Raw genomic sequence first — 26,837 nt, forward strand, 5'->3', positions numbered from 1 at the left:
ACTTTTTATGCCTACTTTTCTCCCAGTCTAGTCAAAATGCTATCTGAAATGTTACCAATAACATCTTTACAATCTTCTGTCTTCTCATCTTCTGCACAGAATTTGACTTATTTACAACCTCTCCTTGAAATTATTTCCCATGTCTTTATAATTGTACTCTTCTGCTTCATTTCCCATTTCTCTGAACACTTCTTTCCCCCCCATTTTTGTGGTCTGTTTTTATCTTTCTCCTAAGTTAGGACTAGAATTCACATTTCCTGGCCCCTGGTTAAATTCTCTGTTTTTGACATTATTTAAATATGTCAGAAAACTCATTCATTCTGCAAACACTTATTGAGCACCACAAGGTATACACACCATCAGATTTAATTACTGGTGGCTTTACTATACGTGGCTCTTTAAATAATTTCTGCAATTATTTTTAAATACTGCTGCAAATTTTTCAAAATTTGATTTTGACTCATTGACACTACTTCTACCTGTTCACTGTCAGACTTTGAATAGTCTACAAGATGTGATTCAAGAGGCACTTTATAAAGGCTAAATTGCTCAAATATATCTTTTCTGCTATGTGCCATGATGTCTGAAATATCCACCATTATTGAGTCATTCTATGAGGTGGAGGCATTGTTACATTTTTTTTTCTGGAGGTCTCTTAAAATGTGAATGTTCTGTGTAGAAAAAAATCATTAAGCTGTTTATAACATCATAGCTTAAATTATGAAACCAGTTTCCTTGAAAAATTAGAGTGAATGAGATATAGGACGGGACATAATGGCACTGATAAAAGAAATTAGCCCATGGGTATTTAAGGAGGTCTGGGTAGTGTCAGATTACTGTGATGAAGGTGGACAAATGGAAGCATAAAGAAAGTTAGAAAGAATAAACTGAGCTATGTCTTTATCTCGAAAAGGCATGTGGACTACTTTTAGGAGTGCAACAATTGTACTCTTGTATTCTCTGATGTTATTTTAAATGTAAGGAATTTAGAGTTATCCTTGGTCCTGCCTGTTGACTTGGCCTAGTGGAGGAGGCAATGCAGAGGACTGTGGGGACCCCATGGAATCAGGGAGAGCTATGGTAGATGGAGCAGGCTCCTGGGTATTGACATTTCTACAAGTAATACCATGTGGTAACATATTCCATTAATTTAAGGTACAGTTACCCCTAGGAGAAATAAGGGTGCTATTATATCTAAATAGGTGGCTATCTTCAACCCATATTTTATTTATTTTTTTAAATTTATTTTTAATTTTTATTTTATTTTCAGGAGCAAGAGAGAGCACAAGCAGGGGAGGGGCAGAGAGAGAGGGAGGCAGAGAATCCGAAGTAGGCTCCAGGCTCTGAGCTTATCTGCACAGATCCCAACACGGGGCTTGAACTCATGAACCACGAGATCATGACCTGAACTGAAGTCAGACGCTTAACCGACTTGAGCCACCCAGGTGCCCCCAACCCATATTTTAAATATATGCTGAAGAGAATTGCTAAAATTTCTCCTTCAATCATTTCTGAAGATTGGAATCATGTGTGAAGGTTTTTTAAAGGGATACATGGACTACTTTTCCCTGAGATTCCTCAGGAATTTGGGGACATAGGCATTTGTGTGCATGTGTGCGTGCTTCTGTGTGTGTGTGTGTGTGTGTGTGTGTGTGTGTGTGTGTGTGTATGTAACTCCATAAGTAATTCTGATGCACAACCAGTGTTGAGAATTACACTGGAAATATGATGAGCTGAGCTTGATTAGATAAACTGCAACCATGGAAAGAAGAGGAGAGACTCTGCTTCCTTGTTAGGAAGCATCTTCTAATTAAATTTAGGAAGCAGCCTCTATGAAAGCTGACAGCAGAGCTTCCTCCACATGCTGCAAAGGAAAGCCTGATGAAAAACAAAGGAACTACCCTCTCTAGAAGCTTATCACAGAGGCAGGCAACCTGTCTTTCTTTAAAAACCTACAGTTTGGGTCTGATTTCTTCCCACTCCTGCACAGAATCTTCATGTTATGACATTTACATACCCTTGCTTTCCCCAGTATGCGCCAGGCTTTCTTGTTCTCTGCAGTACCTTTGCTCATGGAACAGATTTCCTTCTAACATCTGCCCAGTTAAGCCTCTTTGTTCTCTAAGGACAGGTTCAAATCTCTCTACTGATCACTGCTGCCCAAAGTGACCTTGCCCTTTGCACAAGCTGCTGCTTATCTTCAGTTATAATGTATTGAGCTCCTACTATGTGCTAGGTACCTGTAATAGCTGGTAAGTGACAGAGCCAGGAAAGCAGAGGTTTAGCGAATCCCAATCCCACATTCTTTTCATTATGCTATGCTATGCATGCCTCCCCCACCCCATTCTGCCCTGTACTATGATTACTTGGGCCTTGGCTTCCCTCCTGGATTCCATAAGTAGCTTATGGCCACAGAACATATTATATGCATGTTAGAAATCCCATAATGTCTGCCAAAGTTTTTAAAAATGAGTCAAACAATGACCAAACAGCAGGAATTAGCAGCAGCTGGGGATATAACTTCAACCATGGCTCATATTAGCACTCAGACATCTGGAGAGGTTCCAGTTCTTAAAGCATCTTAAGTCCTAAGTTTCTAGTCATTATACAGTCAAATTTAGCAATAACTTGTAGGAAAAGTCTGCATCTTCAAAGACAGACAGAGAGAGAGAGAGAGAGAGAGTTCCATAATAAGCTGAATAAGCCAATTTTAGCAATTACCAAAGAATTAACAAGAAATTGTAGGGGGAAAGTAAATCTACAAGCGCTGAGACTTAGATATTAATGAGGGATATGTCCCAAGACCTTCTCAAATCCCTAAGTATCACTATAATATATAATTTTCCTCATAAAAAGCAGTAAAGTATAACTGAAATATTTAAATGATCCCTGTAGACCCCTAATGATTCTATAGAAATGGAACCAAAGTCATTTATAATGCTATTAACATAAATTCTGAATTGAGCACTGGCTGAAACATTTTCAAACATCACTTTTTCTTGTTTCCCGTATAGAGCATATGGTGTACTCATTTTTGTCTGAGTCACCACCAAATTTATCCAGGACTTCTATTTTCTAAGATGCATCAGTTTTTAAAAGCTATTTCACTTTTTCTTAATGTCCATCGTGAGAGTTAGCCATTAGGTTTCTTCAGGGGTCACTTTCCGCAAAAGTTTTTTGATCAGTTAAAAAATTATTTTGTACATCTAACTAAAGAAAAAAGAAAAAGAAGGTCAAGGTTGCACTTCAAGGTAGGTGTTAGCTAGAAAAGCTCTTGAAAGCTCAGCTTATTCCTAGCCAAGTGATTCATTCATACCACTCTTACTACGTGATCCACATTTCTTATAAAATTAGATATTAATTAATATATGTCCTATGGGATCATTCACAAATTGTTGAAACTAAATATGAGAAACTTACTGTAATATGTGGTTGTCTTCTTTAATTCTTCTTTTGTGCTTTTTAGTGTATCCATCAATAATAAGGAATTTACTTATTTATTGACTGTGCATTTACAGTTTATTTTCTCAGAATTTGTAGTTTATGTTGTTGCTTATGAGATGCAAAGAGCCCAATAAATGATAATTATTTAGTCTCTGTCACATGGTGCAGCACTACCATCATTGGTTAATGACTATTCTGAATTGTGTTCGTGCTCAAGCATGAAGACACAGTACTTGACTTGGAGCAAATGGAGCTGCCTTTATGAAAGAGAACTGAACAAAATGGTCAGACCATCAAAGACAGAATTCCTGGTTCAAAATGTGCCTATAATGGTGCTATTTAGTCTTACTTTGATATTACTACTACCATTAATATATTAAGTCAGTCAAAACTAAATGCATGTATGAGAAATGTTACAGAATTTTATTTTATATATGCACATTTTTATCTAGCTGTTTCAATTATTTTGGAAACAATTTGGCCCTTTAAAGTAAGTTGTAAAATAGACACAGAACTGTCTCAAAGACCTCCTGTATAGACATGATGTGCCATCATTTTAAGGAGCAGCTCAGACCTCAGAGCTCCAAATAGCAGAGCTAGGCAAGAGAAGTGTATGTCTCTAGACAGCTGATGTAGGCCCAGAAACACCAACCGTGTTCTCAGTGTTCCTAGGTACACAGAAAGAAGATAATTAACAGTGATTATCTCAGAAGCATCTCAGATGGAATAAAAAGGACCTGGAAATATAAAACTTGAAGATGAGAGAAATAAAGCATTCTTTTTGCTAATGTAAAAGTTCCTAGATAATAGATAGATAGTAACAAGAATAGTCCATTAGTACTGTGGAGTTGTATTTCTCTGAATTCTTGCTCTAGCGTAAGCATTTTATAGCTTTAAGTAGAAATTTAATCAAAGTTATTTTCTTAATGAAAGCACAGACATTCAATTAATCTTATATTATCCTATATCTCTGTCTGAAAGAGAAAAACTACCCATTATTCTTAAGCCACTCTAAACAGATGGCACTATTATTTAATTTGTAACAAAAATCAAATGCCATAGTGCTTTGGAGGAGTTAATTCGATTTCTTTAGTCTAGGCTTCTTTAGCCTGCCTGCCTTCTTTTCTTCCTTTCTTCCTTCCTTCCCTCTTGTGTGAAGAAAATCTGACTATCTAGCCAAAACCTATTTGAACATAAGAGCAAACATTTACGCTTTAACTCTTAGTGAATGGCCTCATATAAAATGTAGCAATACATGGTTTTGCAAGACATTTGAATCATGCAATGTGGTTGGTGTAAGTGAATTTCTTGGTTAAGAATTAGCCTAACTTTTATAAGCTTTCTACCAATTTCCTGCATCTGTTTCTTGTTATTATGCTATATATAAAACTGGGTAATAGAAATAGGTAATGATCATAGAAAATATATCATCAAAGTATTTTCTTTGGAGTCACATCTCATCTAAGGCAATAAATATTTAGTCAATGATTAGTACCTCTACAGTGCCTATCTTGTACCAGTATTATGGTTGCCTCTACTGATGATATTGCATGATGAAAAAATATGTATATGGCCCCTGACTTTGAACAACTCAAAATCTGTAAGCAAAGAAAAAATTTAACTACATGAAATGAAAATAATTTTCATTTCACTATGAAAGCAAAGGATTTGTGTTGGTCAAAGAATATACATAGAGTTAAATGTGACTTCTTCAGGGTTAACTTAAGCAACCCATCTCCAGTGTACCAGTCACCCTTTCTTTCTTTATCCTCTCATCCTGTTGTGTATTTTTTATTACCTATTTGATATCATATTACATATTTATTCATGTTTCCTTATTGTATTTTCCACTTGAATGAAAACTCCATGAGAACAGTAACTTTTTCTTATTTACTTGTAAAACTCCAGCAACTAAGAGAGTAGGTGAATAAATATTTGACGAATGAATGAATGAATAAGTGAGTATCATCAAATAAGGAAAAGAACATTGAGGCCAGGTTATACAACATGCGGCCCACTACTATGCAAATAAATTAAATTCGGCTGATGATGCCTCATCATGTACCATGGCACAGATTTTAATTATACAAGTTCAGATCTTTATTAAGCAAGAACTATATCAATGAACAACAAAAAATTATATTGAATAGACTGATCATTTTTATAAGTTTTTCAGAGCTACTCCTAACTTATTGATGTGGAACTCACCCTGATTTACAGCTAGGAAAATCAGTGAATTTTTATGGTTTTGTTTTATATTGCATCAGGATGAATTACAGGACATCTAATGCTCAAATAGTTATCCATTCCCTGATTAAGAATTAAGAAACGCAGGAACGCCTAGGTGGCTCAGTTGTTTAAGAGTCTGACTCCTGATTTCAGCTCAGGTCATGATCTCACGGTTTCTGAGTTTGGGCCCCACATCGGGCTCTGCACTGATGGCGTGGAGCCTGCTTGGGATTCTCTCTCTCTCTCTCTCTCTCTCTCTCTCTCTCTCTCTCTCTCTCTCTCTCCCTCTCTTTCTCTCTAAGTAAATAAACTTAAAAAAGAAGAAAACATCCAACTCTTGGTTTCAGCTCAGATCATGATCTCACGGTTCATGAGTTTGCGTCCGAGATTCTCTCTCCCTCCTTCTCTCTCTGCCCCTCCCCTGCTCATGCTCTATCTCTTTCTCTCAAAATAAATAAATAAGGTTTAAGAAAAAAAGGAAGAAATATAAGTAAAATGTTCTTTGTATTTTAAGATCTTATATTCATAATTAATAATAATAAAAATTATGCTTAAAGTTTGCGTTTGAAATTTTCCAAAAGTAAAAATACATTGCATGTTTTTGGTATTGCAGAAGTTATGGGAAATATAAAAATGAAAATATCAATTATCAAAACTCACAAATATGATATAAGATATTCTGTATAAGATATCCTGGGAATTATTTTATGTGTGTGTTATTTGTGTTTTAAATGTAGAGTAAGATATTTATCTAGTGTGCCATTCATGCATGGTGACTTAAAGATATGTTAGTTGCCAGCCGAATGCTCATCAAGCATTGCTTTAATCCAGGATTAAATACTAGAAATAAACAAGGTTAGGAGCATACATTTGTAACCATGATTACATCCAAAAGAGAAATATACGTGATTTTGATGTAAATATAAATGGCTCTTACCATTCTAATATGGATAATTCAAATTATGACATAATCATAAAAGTGAACTTATGCAGGATTCAAATTGGTAGCAATTCCATATCCTAAAACATATTTTTGTTAATGCTATTTGCTATTCATGCAGTCTTCACAAAACTCACATTTACAACTATTCTACTTTTCCCTTTTTCTTTAATAGCTGTTTTAGGCTATTAAGTTCATCCTATCAAATTGCCCCAAACCTAGGAAATAACACTTAGAAGTTGTCTTTTATTCAGTTGGGAAACAATTTCTTTAATTTATCACACTTTAAACAAATTGTTAGCTTTAACTAAATGTGAAATAAAACAAAGACATCCATTAAAAAGCCCCTTGGCATGAAGAACAAATGCAATAACATTAAATTAAAATTCATAAATGATAACTTTTTTTTACAATGATTCACTGTGACATAATCACAATGTTGTTCAGTAAAATTTCAGCAAATTTCAAGTAAATGTAAATGTATAAAATAAATATATAATTCTCAGATGATTGATAAGAGATTACATTAAGGATGCTTTACAAAAGCAAACCTGTATTTTATGTAGTCTGACCATTTTTTTTCTACTTAGTAGTATGTAGTTCTGTTAACTTTTCTAACTAACGTATCTTTGGAAATTTATAACCCTACCGATATTTTTTCAAAAATTTTTATCCTATGATCCAGTTATATAACAAATTATATCCACTTCTTAATCTATTTAGTAGGTTTCTATGGAACAATGAAAATCAAAATATATATAAAATCTTAAGGAAAGTTAAGTGAACAAATCAGTTCTCTCAAGGGCTGGAGCAAGTGTGTGTGATTTGAATGGGGAATGATATTGTGGATGGAGGGAACAATATTAATAAATTCAGGTATAATAGTTACACAGAAGTGGGCTTATAGGACTGTCTTAGCATTCGATAGTGACAGATTTTGGCTGCGTATCATGGTTTATATGTATAAAATAGGTTATTGTCTATTTTGTAACCATTTTAAAACACCTGTGTGGCTACAGTGTAATAGCATTATCATTTTATCCCTTATTTGGGATCTCTGTAGAATTTAAGGTTCAGGAAAATTCCATTATCAATAATATTGGCTTAAATTAAACATTGTGGAGGAATCAAGTTATACGTGTGCTATCTGAGGAAAGATCCATCCATGAGTGAGGCATGGAAGCTGTATGGTGTGGAGGGAGAGGAGGGGATGTTAAAGGCTGACTGTTGGATTGTAAATGGGCTCTGGTCTATTTTGCATCAACTGACAATCCTGTCTCTTTCGCCAATTGCTCCTATAACAACATACAGCATCATAAGTTTTTACTAGTGCCAGGCCAAGGGCTATTGACTACTGAGATAGTTGTATCTTCTAAATGCCTATTTTTGTTGGTTTGCTTTAAAAAAAATTTACATTTTACCTATAAACATAGTACCTAGCAACAAAAGCAAGGGGATTATCATCATACAGGATTTAGCCCAACATTATTTATAATAAAACCTGGAAATAATTTCAAAGTGAAAAAATTGAGAAAGTAAAACAGTACATATCTATATGATGAAATATTTTATAAATATTAAAATGACATTTCTAAAGAAGTTTAATAACCTAGGGAAGGCACATGATATAAGGTACAAAAGAATATAAAACTGTAAAAATGCTAAGAATTAAATTTTAAGGAAAGTGTATTCTTACTCAAAGAAAACAGAAGGAAATATACCTTTATAAAATTTTTTTGTAATGTTTATTTATTTTTGAGAGAGAAGAGACAGAGCACAGTGATGGAGGGGCAGAGAGAGAGGGAGACACAAAATTTGAAGCAGGCTCCTGGCTCTGAGCTGTCAGCACAGTCCAATGCGAGACTCAAACTCACAAACCATGAGGTCATGACCTGAGCCAAAGTCAACACTTAACTGACTGAGCCACCCAGGTGCCCCAGAAATGTACCTTTTTAATTTTGCTGTTGTTTGATTGCTTTATTATGAGTAATTTTAATTTTTCTTCTTTATTCAGTAATTTTTCATAATTATTACAAATTATTCTATAATAATTATGACATCTTTGTATAATCAGGAAAAATTCTTAAAAAATAACATTTAAAGATTTAATGCAAGATATTATATAAATTGTATAACATAGTTTTTCTCTTTCAGTGTAAGGCAAAAATATCTCATTTTAATCTATAGCAAGATGGAAACAAAATTTGTATGAATATGTTGATTCCAAATACTGTGAGAAGTGGGGTCTACTGTATCTCTCACTAGGGATAATTTGACATAAAAGAAAAACCTAGAATGATTTAAGCACAATTAAGTTAGTATGTGTGAGAGCACTTGGTAAATCATTAAGTATTTATTAGTATGCTTGTATGATCTAAATAACTTCTTTGATTCCTATCTATGCTTGTAATTGCAATTATATATGTAATTAATAAAGTTCATTCTTTAGATCTCAGATCATCATTGACTCCACCTTGTAAGAATTCAGAGACACTGTTTAAAATACAACCTATTTCAGGGCATCTGGGTGCCTCAGTTGATTAAGCATCCGACTTCGGTCCAGGGCATGATAACATGCTTCATGAGTTTGAGCCCCATGTCGGGCTCTGTACTAACATCTCAGAGTCTGGAGCCTGTTTCAGATTCTATGTCTCCCTCTCTCTCTTCCCCTCCCCCACTCACGTCTGCTTCTCTCTCTCTCTCTCTCTCTCTCTCTCTCTCTCTCTCTCAAAAATAAATAAACATTAAAATTTTAAAAAAAGAAATACAACCAGGGCACCTGGGTGGCTCAGTCAGTTAAGCATCCGACTTCGACTCAGGTCATGATCTTGTGGTTTGTGAATTCGAGTCCCTCCTCAGACTCTGTGCTGACAGTTCAGAGCCTGGAGCCTCCTGCTTCAGATTCTGTGTCTCCCCCTCTCTCTATCCCTCCCATGCTCATGCTCTGTCTCTCTCTGTCTCTCAATAATAAATAAACATTTTAAAAAAATTCTTTTAAATAAAATACATCTTATTTCTTTAAAAATGTCAGTCTCTTCACCCTCACAGACATGTATGTCCTCATAAAAAAGACATAATGTCTTTCACTGTCAATTAGTTCTAATTGTATAAATTATCTATAAAATGATAATTGACACATATTTGTTACATACACCTTTTATGTCAAGCAGAGTTCTAAGATCTAGTAGTTTCGTTTAATTTTACTGTTTATTTTCTTTGACCCTATGTGTCTGCAGATACTAACTTCTTAATCCATTACAATCTGCCTTCCATCCCTATGATGTCTAGCCATATTTACTCATAAATTGCCAATGACTCTAAGTTGTATAGTCTATTGCCTACATTTTAGTTCTCATCCTACTTGATTTCTCTGTGGTATTTTGTATCAAGATGTACATCCACATCTCCTTTATTCGAATTTCTCTTTTCCTTTGTATTTTTCCTGGTTGTTCTCTTCTCTCTCTGATCATTTCAAGGATTTCTACACCTTAATATTAATGATCTCAAGGTTTAAGTCTTTTTCCTTCTGTCTTCTCATCCATTCACAAGACTCCAACCACCATCAGCATGTGAACAACTCCTTAGCTACACTTCTAAAATTTCTCTTAAGATCCAGATTCCTGTTATCTCTCAACCAGATTCTTTCAGCTAGATGTCCTAAAGGAACTTCAAACTCAATGTATCTGAAGCTCATTTATTATTTTCTCCAAAAACCTGCTTCTCTTGTATTTCCTCACTTGGTTCATGAAATTGCTATCCCCCACCAATGGCAAAACACAGAATTATTCTTGATTTTCATTCCCCAACTCCAATTTCTTGAAAATTTTTAATATTCTTCCTTAAAATGAACTTGAAGTTCTAGATTTACACTTGCACTCCTTTACTTTAGGCCTTTCCTCTCTTTCAGATTGGTCTCCTAGCTTTCACTGCCTTATCCTACTTACCTCCACAGACATATATGGAATTATGTTTCTAAAACATGGATCTAAACATACAACCTTTCATGTTTTCTGTTGCCTAAAGGATAAGGCACAGAATCTTTAGGAAGCTGACCCAAAACTTTATCTAAACTATTCAGCCATGTCTCCTGCCTGCTCCCTTCATAGGTCATATTTCTTTTTCCTATTCCCATCATGCCATGAATTCCCATTTTTAGAGTCTGTTCCTATATATTCCTCATTCACATATTACTTCACAGACTTACTCCAGCCTGTGTCATTTTGAGAATCCTTCAAGATTTCAAACTATAATCATCTTCACTATTGTCTCCCCCTTCCTACACAGACACACACCCATGCACACACACACACACACACACACACACACACACACATGTGAGAAGTAAATTAAAGTAATCACTCCACCATTAAGTTCCCATTCACTTGTACACACTTCAGGTTAAAGCACATTGTTTGAGGTTGTTTTTATGTCTGCTTATTATCCCAAAATGAAACTATTAAGGTGCGCCTGGGTGGCTCAGTTGGTTGAGCATCTGATTCTTGATTTCGGCTCAGGTCATGATCCCAGAGCTGTGGGATTGAGCCCCTGTCGGGTTCTGCACTGAGCATGGAGTCTGCTTATGATTCTCTCTCTCTTTCTCTTTCTTTCTTCCTACCCCCCCCAACTCTGCTCCTCTCCCCTGCTTACACACTCTCTCTCAAAGAAAAAAAGAAAGAAAGAAAGAGAGAGAGAGAGAAAAAAGAAAAGAAAAGAAAAGAGGAAAGAAAAGAAGAGAGAGAGAGAGAGAAGAAACTATTTATAAAGCCTTCTTCATGTTTAGTTGCAGGGTGATTGCAAATGTTCAATAAAAGACATTGGTTAAGATTCAGTAGCTTTTGGTAGTCCCACAAATCCCTTGTCAGAAAAAGGATAAAGTAATAAGGAATAGAATTATTTATGTCACCTTTGTGCTGTCAACTATTGCATGGTAAAATCTGGGAATATTAGCAACTGAAAAGGTATGAATAAAGTCATCTTTGTAATGTTGGACTTTGCTTTTGCCCAACCATCCAAATACCTAATTAGGTGCTGCTGCATCTAGTTGTTAATTACATAACCCAGTAAAGTTCACTGCGGTATGCTGGTTTTTAAGTGAAGAAAAAAGGGCAAAATTTTAAACTGTCTAAATTTAGCAGTCCTTTGGGTACTTTTACATTTGTTGAATATTGCAGAAGTAAACACCCATCTGTTTTTAGTGCTAATATGATTTTGTATATCAAGCAGTTTGAAGATTTTTCCCCCATGCAAGCTTCATCAGCTGTTTTATCAACAGTGTAGGCTCCAGGCACTTTCGTAAAGTTGAGTTGGGATAAATGAAAGATCCTTGTCAAATTGGTAATCATGAAAGTATTCAGAGTGAAAGGGAGATCATATTTTAATTTAATTTCAGTGCCTCAAGATATTTTTCCTTATGGGCTATATTACCATTCTCTGTTTACATATCCATCTTTTAAGAAATCATAGCTACTCTTAATACATTTCAAATCAAGCTTTCCAGGATCTGGGTGATATATCTCACTTCTTTCTGCAAGAGTGTCTTGAATTATATGAGAGCTTTCTCATTGTGACACACTCAAATGCTAAATGATTTGTAGAGGGATAGAGATATATTGTAATCCCAAAGTCGTTTATATATTCTATTGAATCGGACAAATTTTAGTGCCCTAAGTGGTTATAACTTGATTGTAAGTTCTTTGAGGACAAAGTTGCAGCCTTACTCTTTTGTAATTCCCACATTTCATGGAAAGTTTCAGGTTAATTCTTAGGTACTAAAGAAAAACTGACATTTTCTTACTAGAAAGTCCATGAATTTAAGGACTTGTCATACCTTTCTAAAGGAAGATGGCCAGTGGCAATATATTGTATACAAGTTGCCACAAAAGCATGTGTCCTGGCTACCTTGACCACAATTCATCGGACCAGATATTGTATCCTGAGCAAAAAAAAAAAAAAAAAAAAAAAAATGGCCACCTAGACTAAATAAAAAGAGGTCAGCAGCTGTCAGGAAGTATGGTGATATAACTCAGGCAATAAAGTCACTATATAGTGGATAGTGGCTAACTGCATAATTTAACAATCTTTTTTTGGGGGGGGGGTTGTTTTTATTTATTTTGAGAGAGGGACAGAGAGAGAGAGAGAGAGAGCACATGAGCGGAGGAGAAGAGAGAGGGAGAGAAAGAATCCCAAGCAGGCTCTGCACTGTCAGCGCGAGCCCTTCATGGAACTCAAATCCACGAAGCATGAGGTTAATCATGACCTGAGCTGAAATCAAGAGTGAAATGCTTAATGGACTGAGCCACCCAGATGCCCCTAATTAAGCACTCTTAATACAAGCAACAGAAACAATTCTGGCTGTCAGAAGTGAAAAGATGATTTATCAGCAGCTACAAGATGTCTTACATAATCAGGGAAGGCAGGAACATAGGCTTTGAAAGGGGGCAAAAATGAAAGGGGTGCAGAGAAGGGGCAGCAAGAATTGTCCAGCTTAAATGCAGCCTCTACCAGTGCTGGTATCTCCCACTACTGCCATTGTTGGATACTGTCAGGAGACACTATACCCTACGCCACTACAAATAAACCTTAACCCCTTTTCTGGTTGTGAGATTACAGTTTTGCCTGGAGCTTTATTTGGCCATGCCTAGATCACTTCCTTATTTTTAGTTGCCAGGGAGTAAAGAGAGGAAAACTCTCTTCAGTGGATTACGTAGTGGGGACAGCTTCTGTGTCCTACTGTACTTCATACAGTGGGAATTTACCACAAAATAGAAAGGGTATGACATAGGAAGGACAGCCAAAAAAAAAAAAAAGAATTTTTCTGTTTGTATTGCATCTTCTGTTCTGTGTGCTTGATTTTGAAACATACAGATTTTATAGTAGGTGTTAGAAAAATTGAATCGGAGGACCAAAAAGGCAACATGTAAAAAATGAGAAAGTAAGTTGAAGTAGAAATGGAAAAATGCTGAGAAATAAGAGCAGATTTATTGGTACTAAGGAGTTTCTAATCCTTAAAGCAATAGACGGCAACTCTTAAAGGAACAAGAAAGTAAGAGCTGCTCTTTGTCACTGGCTTCTCTGGTGAGTCACCAGAGCTACTGTGTATGCTACAAGAGAGTGAAGGCATCCCAGACCCTAGAAGACTGGCTCTTCCTTTACCAAAAACATTTCACTTACTGTCTTATATCTCCATGTCCACTAGTTATAACCCCCTGACAATGGTGGGAACCTTGGCATGGTTCCTTTTCTCAACACCAGAAAGACTTTAAAACAGAGAACACACACACAGACACACACACACAAACATACATACTTCTTATGATAATATACTCTTATAAGCCATGTACTCTTATAAATAAATAAATTGGTAATGATTAAGCTAGGTTCTGATTGCTCAAAATTTGGGGTAAAATCTAGCATCCCTGAATTTTATATCAAGAATTTGTAAATATCACACTTCAGAGGTCATGTTTAATATCTTCCTCATCCCCTATTTTCACACAAAGACTTTTCAATGAAGTACCCCACTTTTAGTTATCTCCAAATCCTTTGCAGCTCAAAGTGGGAAATTAGTCCACAGAGCTGGGAAAACAAACAAAGGCCTAGATATTTCTTTCTAGCTCTTGCAGCAGCCGTAGGAAGAAATCCCTTAAGGAACTGTACCAACTTGTTATGGATGAGTTCCCCTTAGCTGAAACCATTCATTGCCAAGGGATTGAGGTTTTCTCCGCTACATTATTTAAAATTGCCTCAGCAGTAATTCCTTCTTGCTTAGATTTCATAAAGTTCCCAGGACAGAAGCATGACTTCCCTAGACTCTCTTCATCCTAAATGTATCAGCATTGTGGGTGCTTCAGGGCAGAAGGCTGTTTTACACTAGTCTCCTCCCTGTGTCACTTAATCATTCACACCAATGTGGGATTATAAAGATAGTGAAGTTTTGTGCTTGTGGTTGTTTTCTAACTGTAGCACTGGAAAACATAGGCTAAGTGAATAGACCAACAGATGTATAAAATATCAATTGTTACACTGTTTACACTAATGCTTTGCATTAAGAAAACAAATGACAAGCTGCCTGAAGTCTGCAAAGAATAAAAACTCCTTATTATACACTTAAATACTCACTTGCCCTTATCTAAAATGAATCCATACACAGTAGTGCAGGCAACTGCCTGCACTTCATTACCCACTGAAGTCTTTTTAGTGTGTTCTGAGCAGTGATTGGGAAGCCTGCTGAGTTTCAGTTTGGCTCAGCTGGTCCACAATTTTCAACCCCTACTGGTGGTATCAGCAAAGCATGTGCATAGCCTATTTCTCCATATATTAAGATTTTCCAGGTTACACTGTATAACCTCATTAATAAACAAACTATGAACAATCACTTTTTGCATGATAGATAATACTAGCCTTTGAATTCACAGAAAAATAGCAACTCATATATAAGGAAAGATCAAGGTCTTTGGCAGGGGGGGGGGGGAGGTCAGTATAAATAATTCTAAAAAAATCTATTTTCAAAAATATTCTAAGGTTTTTAGTAAATAATCTTTAATAAAGAAGATTGTAAAGTATCTTATTTTCTGTGTACTATGGCCAACGTATTGTTCTCGTAAAGCATTTGTGTGCCTGAGAAGACAGACATATGGAGCCTGTGTCAATCTAGATTTGGGAGAAAAAGAGGATGATAGAAGCTAATACAAGAGAAAATGAAATGGAAATATCCAGCCTAAACAAAGGAAAATCATTGTGAATCCCATAAGTGATCAACAAGCCCTGGATCAATTATGGATGCAAACAGGGCAACCACAGGTCAATTCAGGCAGCTGTCAAGACTCAAAGAGGTCTAATCCAGAAAGAAGTGGGCAAGGGATAAAATGCAGAAATGCAATAATTCAGACAAACAGAATGGATTATGAAAACAAAAGCAGACTTTAGAATAGGGTATTGGAGACTCAACACATCTGGAAGAAGTTTCCAGATGACCTCTTCATGTTGTTATTAAGTGGGTTGTCATTAATTGGCTTTATCAACAAGAGACATGGAACTAGGGTAGGAATTAGTCTATACACGGATTTACCTGACCATACTGCCTTGATGGGTAGACCTGGCTTTCAGACGCATGGTATAATCTCCTTTATCCATGGACTTCTGCACAGTCATTCTCAATGTTCCACATCACAGTGGTAACTCAGCAGGTTTGGAAAGTAGGTATTTAAACTAATCTTTAAGAATATTCTGAACTGTCTAGACAGAGGATACCCATCATTATGCCCTACGATGTCCCTTAAAGCAGTCTTTTTCTAGAAAAAAAAAATTAGCCATGCTTCTTCATATAGGGTACTTTTTTACTTGGAAGCATGTATTGGCCATTGTTGTCTGGACTAGGCTTGACTCTTTCAAAGACCATCCAGGAAAATTGGAGTTAAGAGATTTATTTGGGTTTAGCTTAGTTTTCTTGAGTATCTCTCAATGAGATACCTTGGGGTATATGGTCAAATTAGTTTTCTTCTTCCACTTCCTCAGAATATAGCCTAATCCTATCACAGGGAGATTTCCAAATCCAAGTAGGGAGTTGGTGTATCAGTTGAGGCCTCCAGGAACCAGAGACATAGAGGGAATTAGGAGTATGAAACGCCTAATGAGGAACAATGCCTATGAAAGAAAAGGGGAGGAAGTAGGACTGGGTAGGGGGAGCAGCCACACCCCAACAGAAGTATGAGAAAAATCTTTGCTAGCCCAATGGGGAGCTCAAGTGCAAAGATTGGCACTAGAAGAATCTTGCCTTGGATAGAAATGGCTGAGCCCTTGTACCACGACTTTGCTGTTGTTGGCTGGGGACTCCTCACGAGGAGCGTGACCTCAGCTTCAAACCTGCAGCCAACCTGAAGGTGTAAGCAGTTAGAGGATGTCAGCTCACTACACTGTTGGCAACTGGGCTTGAGTCTTTTCCTGAAGAGGATATAAGTGGTGTATGCCTGCTTCTGCATGTATTTGGTAAGAACACTTCAGATCCTAGTTAAGTCACCTGAGCATATCCACACATCAGTTTTGGTGAAAGGTTATATGATTATTCAGTAATTCAAAAAGTTAACCCCTTAAATTAATCTGAGCTCTTCTTCTTCCCCTTCTTTGTCCTCCTTCTCCCCTTCTTCTTCTTCCTCTTCCCCTTTTCCTGCCCTTCCCCTTCCCCTTCCCAATGTCCTCATCCCCCTCCTTATTCTCCTTTTTTGGCATTTTGGTATCATATGGGATTCCTGGAATAGAGATATGAGGCATTTACACAATAAGATAACAATAGTATTGTGAGGAAGAGTCTCCCTAAGACACTCACTGATAGAATAGCACATGGAACTGTGGGCAGGAGATGTTCATTGACCCATTTTTTGGGCAAGTACATCTTTTCCAGCTTCATTACCATGGTGACGTAATGTGGTGGGTTTCTAATTTAGATTAGCTAGTAAGACCAAGATAATCCTAGGAAATCCGAATCTGACTCCCTGGGGACAAATTGTGGAGGGGAAGATTTGAAATTTTAGAAGTTTTAAGAGCTGATCTCCATTAGCACTGCCAACTGGGAGTAAAGAAGTGAGCTGGTGGAGAGGTAGCCAGAGAATCAGCGGGTCATCAGAGGATAAAAAGAAAGACTCAAAGAATATTTGGCCATTGGGAATTATCAAGCAGTATATGGCAATTCTTGTCCATTTGTTAAAAATTCAAGCTTCTGAGACTAAGTTTGTGGTAATAGGAACTCTTATACTAGGAACATTAAAGGAATGGGACATGAAAGAAATGCTGTCTGAAAGGAAGAGAAACAGCATAAACACTGTCACAGGAAATGGCATTTAAAGGACTAAAAAAAGAGAGGCGCCTGGATGGCTCAGTTGGTTAAGCATCTGACTCTTGATTGCCGCTCAGTTCACGATCTCACGATTCATGGGACCCAAGCAGGGCTCTGTGCTGTCAGCGCAGGGCTCCATGTCACGAGTCATGAGATCATGACCCGAGCCAAAATCAAGAGTTGGAGGCTCAACTGGCTGAGCCACCCCTAATTCTTCATATTTTAATTCAACACAGTGTTTATGGTCTTTAGTGTCTCAGACTCTATGTTAGGGGATCAGATACAAGAGTAGGATACACCCCTTAAAAGACTAATAGTCTATTAGAAAGAAAAAAAACATAAATGGATGATGGTTAAATATTGTGATAAATGAAGGAGTAAAGAATGTTATGAAAGTATTTAAAAGGGAGTCATTTACTCATCTGTCCTGTACTGAGGTAGGATGGGAGGATTGGTCATGGAGGGCTGCCCTGGGGTGTCTATCCAAGGGACAAGAGGTGAAACATTCTGCATAAAAAGATAACAAGAAAGAGAGGCCTGAAGTGAGAAACAGAATGGAGAAGGCTTTATGTGTCTGGGGAGGAGAGAACACACAAGCAGCTCTATGTCATCTTCAGCTTAAGGCACAAATAGAGAAGAAAGAATGTATGTTACATATGAAATGTTTTATACACACATACAGTGCCTGTATATATACTCACATTTTATATTCACATTATTTGTTTGTTTTATGTATTTCCCCCCCTAGGTTATGAAGTATTTTTTGTTTTGTTTTTAAGAATAGGGATAGTAGGGGCGCCTGGGTGGCTCAGTCGGTTAAGCGGCCGACTTCGGCTCAGGTCATGCTCTCGCGGTCCGTGAGTTCGAGCCCCGCGTCGGGCTCTGTGCTGACAGCTCAGAGCCTGGAGCCTGTTTCAGATTCTGTATCTCCCTCTCTCTGACCCTCCCCCGTTCATGCTTTGTCTCTCTCTGTCTCAAAAATAAATAAACATTAAAAAAAATAAAAAAAAAAAGAGTAGGGATAGTATATTATACATTTTGGATCACCATTGTCTAACATGAGGTATAATGCATTTGTTTATTAGGTTATCCTGGACCCAATAAATTTATATTCCATTTTCTTCTCAGTAAGTAGCAATAAGAAAGTCAGTGTTAATTCATGCAGTGTGAGCTCTATGGATTCAACAGTATTTGTTGAGAGCCTATTATGTGCCAAACCCTGTGCTACAGGCTCTGAAATAATCTGAAATGAGAAAGCATTAATATCTCCTTTTTTATACTTATATCCAGCTTGTATTTCATTTATATGTCTGCCTTTTTTTTCCTACTAGACTCTGCTTTCCATGTTCCATTCATCTTATTCTCCAGCACAAACCAGTTCAATGCCTTGTGGTCAATGAATATTTGTTGAAAAAATAGAACCCACATTGCCTAGAATACCACCAGCGTTTCTTTTATTTAATTTATATTTAAATGCCCTTAGAATTTTTTTAATGTTTAGTTATTTTTGAGAGACACAGAGAAGGGGAGGGACAGAAAGAGAAGGAGACAAAGAATCCGAAACAAGCTTCAGGCTCTGAGCTGTCAGCACAGAACCCAACATGGGGCTTGAAATCAGGAACCGCGAGATCAAGACCGGAACACAAGTTTGACGCTTAACCCATTGAGCCACCCAGGCGCCCCTAGAGTTGTTTTCTGTTTTTTGTTTTTTAATTTTACAAGAAATTTGTGGCTGTATAATTTACCTATAATAAAAAGAACACATTTAGGTGTAGGGTTTGATGTGTTTCGGCAGATGTCTACACCTGTGTAAACATTATAGTCAAGTTATAGAAAGTTTCTATTACCCTCCAAAAATTTCTTATGCCTCTTCCCACTTAATCCCTCCCCTGCACCCTAACCCTAATCCCAGCAACCATTGCTCTGATTTCTATTAGCTTACTTTGTGTGTGTGTGTGTGTGTGTGTGTGTGTGTGTGTGTGTGTGATTTCATAGAAATGTAAGCATACAGCATTTAAACTCTTGGGTACTTCTCTAACTGAACATAATTTGTTTTAATTAACTATAAATTGTTCCAGGATTCAGTAGATTAATTTCTTTTTATCACTGAATAATATTCTAACATGTGGATATATAACTATTTGTGTATCCATTCACATTTTAATGAATATTGGGTTGTTACCAATTTGGAGCTTTTTTGAAAGAGTTGCTATGAACAGTCATGTGCAAATCTTTGTGTGGACCTGCTGTCATGTCTCTTGGATATATAATTAAGAGTGGAATTTAGTGGGTGGATTGTATGTGCATGCTTGCTTTTTTTAGGAAATTACCAAATGATTTTCAAGGCGATTGTATCATTGTTAGAATTCTTAAGTCAGGAAAACCAGTTCAAAGAGAAGACATACTAAACCATACGTTCATTTAAAACATCCCATTCCCGTGCACAATCTTTGCATTTAGTAATAATTCTACCTGGAGTAGTTAACTCTTTCTGTTCTATTTTATTGACATAGAAGGATAAATACATCATGTTTGCCTATTACTCTGAAGCTACATTTACTCTTATAAGTATAAATGAAGTAGAAGCCTTTTATAGTTCTGGTTTACAATTGATGGCTGAATTTCACTTTAGGGAGCAATTTTGTTAAAGAAGATGATGGTTTAGGACATGATAATGGGAAAGAAAATTAAGAAGGTGAAATAGATACTCAGATTGATCTTCTGGGCCCTAGTTCTCTCTGTCAGAGAAGTGGACATAATAAAAATGCTAGCTACTTCCTAGCATTCATGTGAATTAAGACTTAGGAGTTCCTTAGTGGAAAGCATTTATAACTGGTAAAATTTTTCAGTGAATTCATTGAAACACCACCTTCTAAGAAAGCCACTTTGACAAGAATTGTACAGAGTTAAAATTACCAGGTAAATTGGAGAGAAATGTTTCTCAAAGTCAAAAATTTCACTTGTAATTTAGCTTATCAAGACATTCTCACAATCTCATTCTCTAATGCTTGTTCTTTTGTACAGGGCATGAAACCAATGAGATTTGATGCCCTAGGAAATTGGTGGAAATGCCTGTCCTACAATGGAGAGGTCATCTTAGGGGTCTCAAACACAGCAGGGTATATCATTTATAGAACTCCTTTTATATTTAACTAGAGACATGCTAGTTACTAGATTAAAAAGTATTATCTTACAGCCCAGATAGAAAAGTAAGCTTTAAAAAAATTTTAAGCTTTAAAGTCACAAGAATTAGAAATTGCTATCTTATGGCCCAGATAGAAAATTAAGCTCTAGGTTCGCCAGGGGGGCTCAGTCGGTTAAGCGTCCAACTCTTGATTTCGGCTCAGATCGTGATCTTGCAGTTATTGAGATGAAGCCCCACATTGAGCCACACCTGGGGCTCTCCGCTGACAGTACTGAGTCTGCTTGAGATTCTCTGTCTCCTTCTCTCCCTGCCCCTCCCCCTCGCACAAATATGTGCCCGTGTGCTCTCTCTCCCTCTTCCCCCCTCAAAATAAATAGGTAAACACTTAAAAAATTAAAAAAAAAAAAGAAAATTAAGCTTTACAAACAGTTTTTGATGTAAGCGGAAACAACCGCAGCAAACAGTCTACTCAGCGCTACATTTTCCAGTTGCAGTTGTTGTTGTTTGGTTTTCATAAGACCCTATTCCAGACTGTATCAATTGCCGGCAGACACAGGGCTGCTCCCCATTCATGTTGTCAAAGAGGCCAAAATTGTCTCTAGCATACTTTCTTCCTCTCTTCAGCACTTCACAGGTTTGGGCTGGTAGCTTCTCACCTCATGCAGTCCCCTCAAGAACACCATGTGCTTCCCTGGGCTCATCACTCATTCCTTTAAGGGCTTCAGTGATTTCTTCTCTTATCACACACTTCCATCACAGACAAATTCCTTCTGTTGCCTCAGAGTTTTCTCTGTGATCACATGAATAACAAAGGTGTTGATAGGGGTTGAGGAAGTATACATGCAAACACACACAGTTGCTGTGGGAGAGATTGCAAATCGTGGTCAGGGATGGGTATCATTCATATCAATATGAAGAACCAATGAAGTCCTGAGGATCTAGGTAGACTTTTTATGGATCAGGCAGTTTTAAAAGTTAAGCTGTTCTTTTTTTGTATCATTATCCATTATTTTTCTTCAGAATTATCCCAGATTTGCAAGGAAGTCTTGGATCTCACACTTTTAGGTATTATCTATCAGAAAATGTACTCAGGTTTTTCTTCAACCTAGACATAGTCTATATTTTGATGGCTATATAAAGAAATCATTGGAAAATGTACTGAGTTTTTATTCATTCTTCTTTCATTGACCCAACTATCTTTTGTCTGCAATGTTTTGTGCCTAGAAATAGAAAAGAAGTGCAGAATTGTTTGATTTTCTTTCCTTGTGTTGGTGTGGATAATGTTAATGTCCCAAATTGTCTGAAATAATAATGCCTTTGTGTATTTCCTATCCTGAAGATTTGGGGGGACGGCATGAGAAATTGTCTAAAATTTATGCATTTGAGATTTTTATTTATTTTTTTAATTTTTTTTAAACATTTATTTATTATTGATAGAGAGACACAGAGCTTAGCCAGGGGAGGGGCCAAGAGATGGACAGACACAGAATCTGAAGTAGGCTCCAGGCTCTGAGCTGTCAGCACAGAGCCCGACGCAGGGCTTGAACTCACAAACTGCAAGATCGTGACCTGAGCCGAAGTCGGATGCTTAACCGACTGAGCCACCCAGGCGCCCCTAAATTAAGATTTTTAGAACTGCCTTTAATTGATGACACCATCTGATGTTGTCACTAGAAAATGAGAAGGTCAAGATGCAGAAACACTATTAATTTATGCTTTTAGATTTCAAATATTTAATATCAAATTGTGAGGAAACCAGGAAAGTGTGAATAGTTACAATGTGTCCTTTAATTCCCCAAAGTGTGCAGGTTCATTTTATCATATTATTAGCCTCACCACACTTGTAGTTTTATTAGAACATTCCCTGTTACACCTGTCAAGCCAAAACTTCAATTTACTGACAGTCATTACTTTTTACAATAATATAAGGCAGAAGTTGTTTTTAAAATTTCCAGGTAATCAAATTGTGTTTTAGTTGGGTATGAGAATTACTTAGCAGCTGGCTTGGCTGAGTAAGAACACAAGAAGTATCTTAACGCCATGAACCTTGCTCATAGAAGTATAGGAGGGTCAAATAATGGTATCTCAAAACAGATGATTTAAGTAAATAATGGTACCAGCGGACCATATGTTTAAAAAAAAAAAAACACTGAAAAACTTTGAAAAAATTCCAAATTGTTAATAAACAATGTGTAAAAGACATTCCACGTATTCACTTAAAGTATTCAACTAGTAAGAACGAACAGAAAAAGAAGTATGACAGATGCTGAAAGTAAATTATAAAGACATGGTGGTCAATAGTATCGAAAGCCACTTAGAAGTCTGTATCAGATTATTAGTGTTTACGCTATTGGAACCAAATAATATTTTGTATTTGTTTCAGTAATTCTTATCAGGCTACTTTCCATGTATTATGAAATTCAAGTGATCTTTAAATTATTGTCAAATTCTATCTTAAAAAGAGCTTTCACAAAGGACATGCAATTCATATCATCTAGAGTTACTGTCATTTCTAGGCTAAGTCCCATGGAAATTCATAACTTAAAAATGAAAGTCACAAAGATGCAACTGCCTTCATAATGCCAATGCAGCGGTTATAAATATTTCATGAACATTGCATGGGCAGGGGCAGATCTCCATTTTCATGAGTTAGAATTTGTACAGCTAAGTCTCCAGATTTTACTATTCATAATGCACAGTATGCCCTGTAGAGCATTCCATATAGTGCTTTTTTAATATTTATGTTTAATGAAGAAATTACTGTTCTGAAAGAGAACAAACCAAATCACAGATTTTTTTGTTAAAATTATGAGTTTTGCTGAATAGAGACAGTAACAATCAACAGAAATTACCTCATTGCTGTATCTTACTTAGCACATAAACGCATAACTTTTAGAGTAATACAAAATGACAAATCAAGACACATTAACGTAAGTGAAAAGGTTCTTTCTAAAGGTTATAACATTAGAAATCTCATCTTAAAAGAATTTGAAAGGTTAAAATGCAAAAAGCAACTTTCTTACATATAAAAATACTAATTACAAATGATATACTTGCCTGCTGTTTCATACTTTAAATATATGTCTGTGTTTTTCTGGGTTTTTCTTTTATTCAAAAAACATTTTAACTTGCTAAGATAATATTACCAAGCTCAATAATGAATTGCTATTGCATATTTTAAGGTAATTTATCAAAGTGCATTATCGGTACCTGTCAGAATAAATTTTGCACTAAAAGTAATAAAAAAAGGACTATTGTGTGTGTTGAAATCAAAGAACATTGCCACAGCTAAGTTATTTTCAATGGAAAGGATAGGTGATTGCCCTCTAAATGATACTTGTCCCATGAGAAAATAGAAGCCTGAAAAATCACAGGAAACAGGCACAGGAAAATGTCTATTCCGTGCTTTTAAAAATGAGCATTTGATATTTTATTTCATTTTTGTCATTGATCAATTCTTTCAAGTAGATCAATGTTGAAGAGTGCTTCACAGATCTTGGTAACATTTACAAAAGTAAACTAAGTTCCTTATCAGCTCATGTATAATCCAAGGCTGAATTATTCTGTATTAGCATATACTATATATCATAATTAGATTGATTAGGAAGTCACAGGTTTTCTTTTGAATATATTTCAAGACTAAGTCTTCTAATAATGAAAACAATAAGCTTCAGATGTAATGTCATTCATCTGGGAATCAGCAGCTTAAGTATTTTTTATTAGGTTTAGGCCAATGAGGTCGCTGGAAATTCTGTAATATTTACTGAAATTACCACCAGAAGTTGATGTTTTACTCCTGATATTATTTAACTGGTAGTGGAAAACACTTTTTTCCATTTGGTTCTTTGTAATTTTATTTTCCAAAGGCTCCCTTGAGGAATTTAACCTTTATGTGATGAATTTGCAGTTCACTGGAAGTGTGTTAACCTTAGTTCCCTAATGAGTCTAGGTGTAATACTGAGGCAGAATTGAGAAATATATCATGTAGCTCATTGTCAAGTTGGATTTGTCTTGCACGTATCCACTTTGCTGTTGTTCCAGTACACATTTTGATCACAATTTTTTAATTATGTTCTATATTTAACTGACCTATTTGAACAGGATCCAGAGCTGGTGCGGAACATCTGTCGCTGGGTTAGGCAAGCTGTTCAGATTCCTTTTTTTGCCAAGTTGACCCCAAATGTCACTGATATCGTAAGCATCGCAAGAGCTGCAAAGGAAGGTAAGAACTAGACTTGCATCAGTTGTCTAGTTATGGAAGTATGGGCCTGAAGTATGTAGCCAGACTAAAGTATATCACCATCCACAAATATATGTGTATATCTTTGTCTAGAGTTTAAGAAAAATACTAAATTGAGCACTTCATCTCACAAATGCAGTAGATTCACACCTGGACTCACGCTAGTAACTGTACTCCAGACTTTGGCCAGGGAAAACAAGAACATTTATAATCTTTCTTGATAAACACCTGCTCCACACACAAAAAAATTATGAAACAAGACCATGGTCACAGCAAACCACTCCAAATAAATGACCATGTAATGTAACAATCCAGCAATAGCGTTTGAACATTCAATGAAGTTAAAAAAAAAAAAGATACCAGCTTCCACAATATCAAATTTCTTATAAGTTCCCTTTCTATGTGATAGGGCCTAGTACACTGCCTTAAACATATGTTCAATAAATACCGATTGAACACATAAATCATGCAGTCAGTGAATGATTTTATAAATCATATGTGCTGTGCCCTATCCAATGGAAGTTGCATCTTGATTTGCAAAGGTATTGCGAACTACCTGGAAAATAACACCAAACACAAAACATTTGGCATCTATAAATCTGTATAAGAAATGGAAAAATGAATAGGTGGTAATTAAAAATTTGTGTTTCTAGTATTTTAAGCATAATGGTAGGAGTGAAATTAGTGAAGATATCTGAGGGGAGGAAACGTTCTTAAGAGAAAGTAGAGTGTGCATTTTCCTGGGTTGTGTGGGTTTGAATGGGTTTTGACCATTGTCCCTTTCAAAACTGCAGGTAAATGATGAAGTGTTTTTCATAGGTGGTGCAGATGGCGTTACAGCCACCAACACTGTCTCAGGTCTAATGGGATTAAAAGGCGACGGCACACCCTGGCCAGCAGTGGGCATTGGGAAGCGGACTACATATGGAGGAGTATCTGGTAGGTGTTGCCCTCTGCTTGCATTTTGCTTCCTTGAAGGTTGTCGAAAAATCAGAGGTCATGTTGCAAGCAAGTGTAGCATGTCTTTTACGATCCCAAATTCTTATTACTCATTGCTGGTCAAAATTCCTAATAGTTATGACAGATGTTACAGATCGAGTGTGAAGGCTCAAGTGACTGATAGCAGAAGATAAGAGAATATCAAGATAGGGTCGTGTGTGAATTCTATTCTCTTGTATTCTACGCTTTCCTCAGAACTTCTCATTGTCACAATTGTCTTGTCACTTATTAGTAAAGGCTAACACTGGGACCAGCTAAGAGAAAAAAAACATAAGCACCTGATTATATCTTTTTCATAGTCTGAATTTTTCCCCACTTTTCCTAGAATTTTGAAATCTCCTATCTTCAAAAAATTTGCTTTCATAACTGTCCCCCAAAAATTATTGAAACTGCATTTGTCGCTTTAGGTAAGAAGACATTTGCAGACCTCACACCTTTGCATATCTTTTCTCATCCTCAAACACTTGCGTTTAAAACAGAAACAGAAGTTTTAATCCCAGTGTGTCGCTCAGTAAATTTGCCCTGTGCACTCTGTTGCTGTGACAACATGAACTTGGTCTTGCAAAGACAATGCTGTGAGGTTCTTGACTGTACTGGTATGGGGATTAGTCTCCTTGGTGATAGAGACAGTGGTAAATATACATAATATAGCAGTGTCCCACTGTTCGAGAAAAGCATTGCTGAATCAGACCAAAATATCCTTTTCGAAGAGGCTAGATAGACACAAATAAAGCACTATCCATGCTGAGGTATTATGTTTTGAAAGCATGAAGTATGTCTATGAGCCATGATTTTTAAAAATTATATTCTGTTTTTAATTGAATGCCATTCCCATTCCCATAGTGTCAGAAAGAGGAGAGCTGACGAGAAGCTCCTGCTCAGGGTCCAGACACAACTCTCTTTTATCAGGAGCTATCAAACAGAGCCTTAAATATTATTGTAATGCAGAATAACGTGGACTGCGTTAGCATGTGCAGCAGAAAGAGAGTCAAGAGACTCCAGAGTTGGGCTG

The 26,837-nt window shown here is 36.5% G+C and overlaps 1 protein-coding gene across 1 annotated transcript in view; it reads left to right on the top strand.

Annotated features, from left to right (window-relative positions):
• The window catches only part of DPYD (dihydropyrimidine dehydrogenase), an 853,279-nt gene that overhangs the window by 604,407 nt on the left and 222,035 nt on the right, over window positions 1-26,837 (top strand). The window contains exons 17-18 of the mRNA XM_060626444.3: window positions 24,688-24,808; window positions 25,646-25,765. Of these exons, the coding sequence (XP_060482427.2) occupies window positions 24,688-24,808; window positions 25,646-25,765 (241 nt within the window). The remainder of the gene's footprint in view (window positions 1-24,687; window positions 24,809-25,645; window positions 25,766-26,837) is intronic.

This window comes from Panthera onca, chromosome C1 (assembly GCF_046562875.1).
Source record: "Panthera onca isolate mPanOnc1 chromosome C1, mPanOnc1 haplotype 2, whole genome shotgun sequence".
Lineage (NCBI taxonomy): Eukaryota > Metazoa > Chordata > Mammalia > Carnivora > Felidae > Panthera > Panthera onca.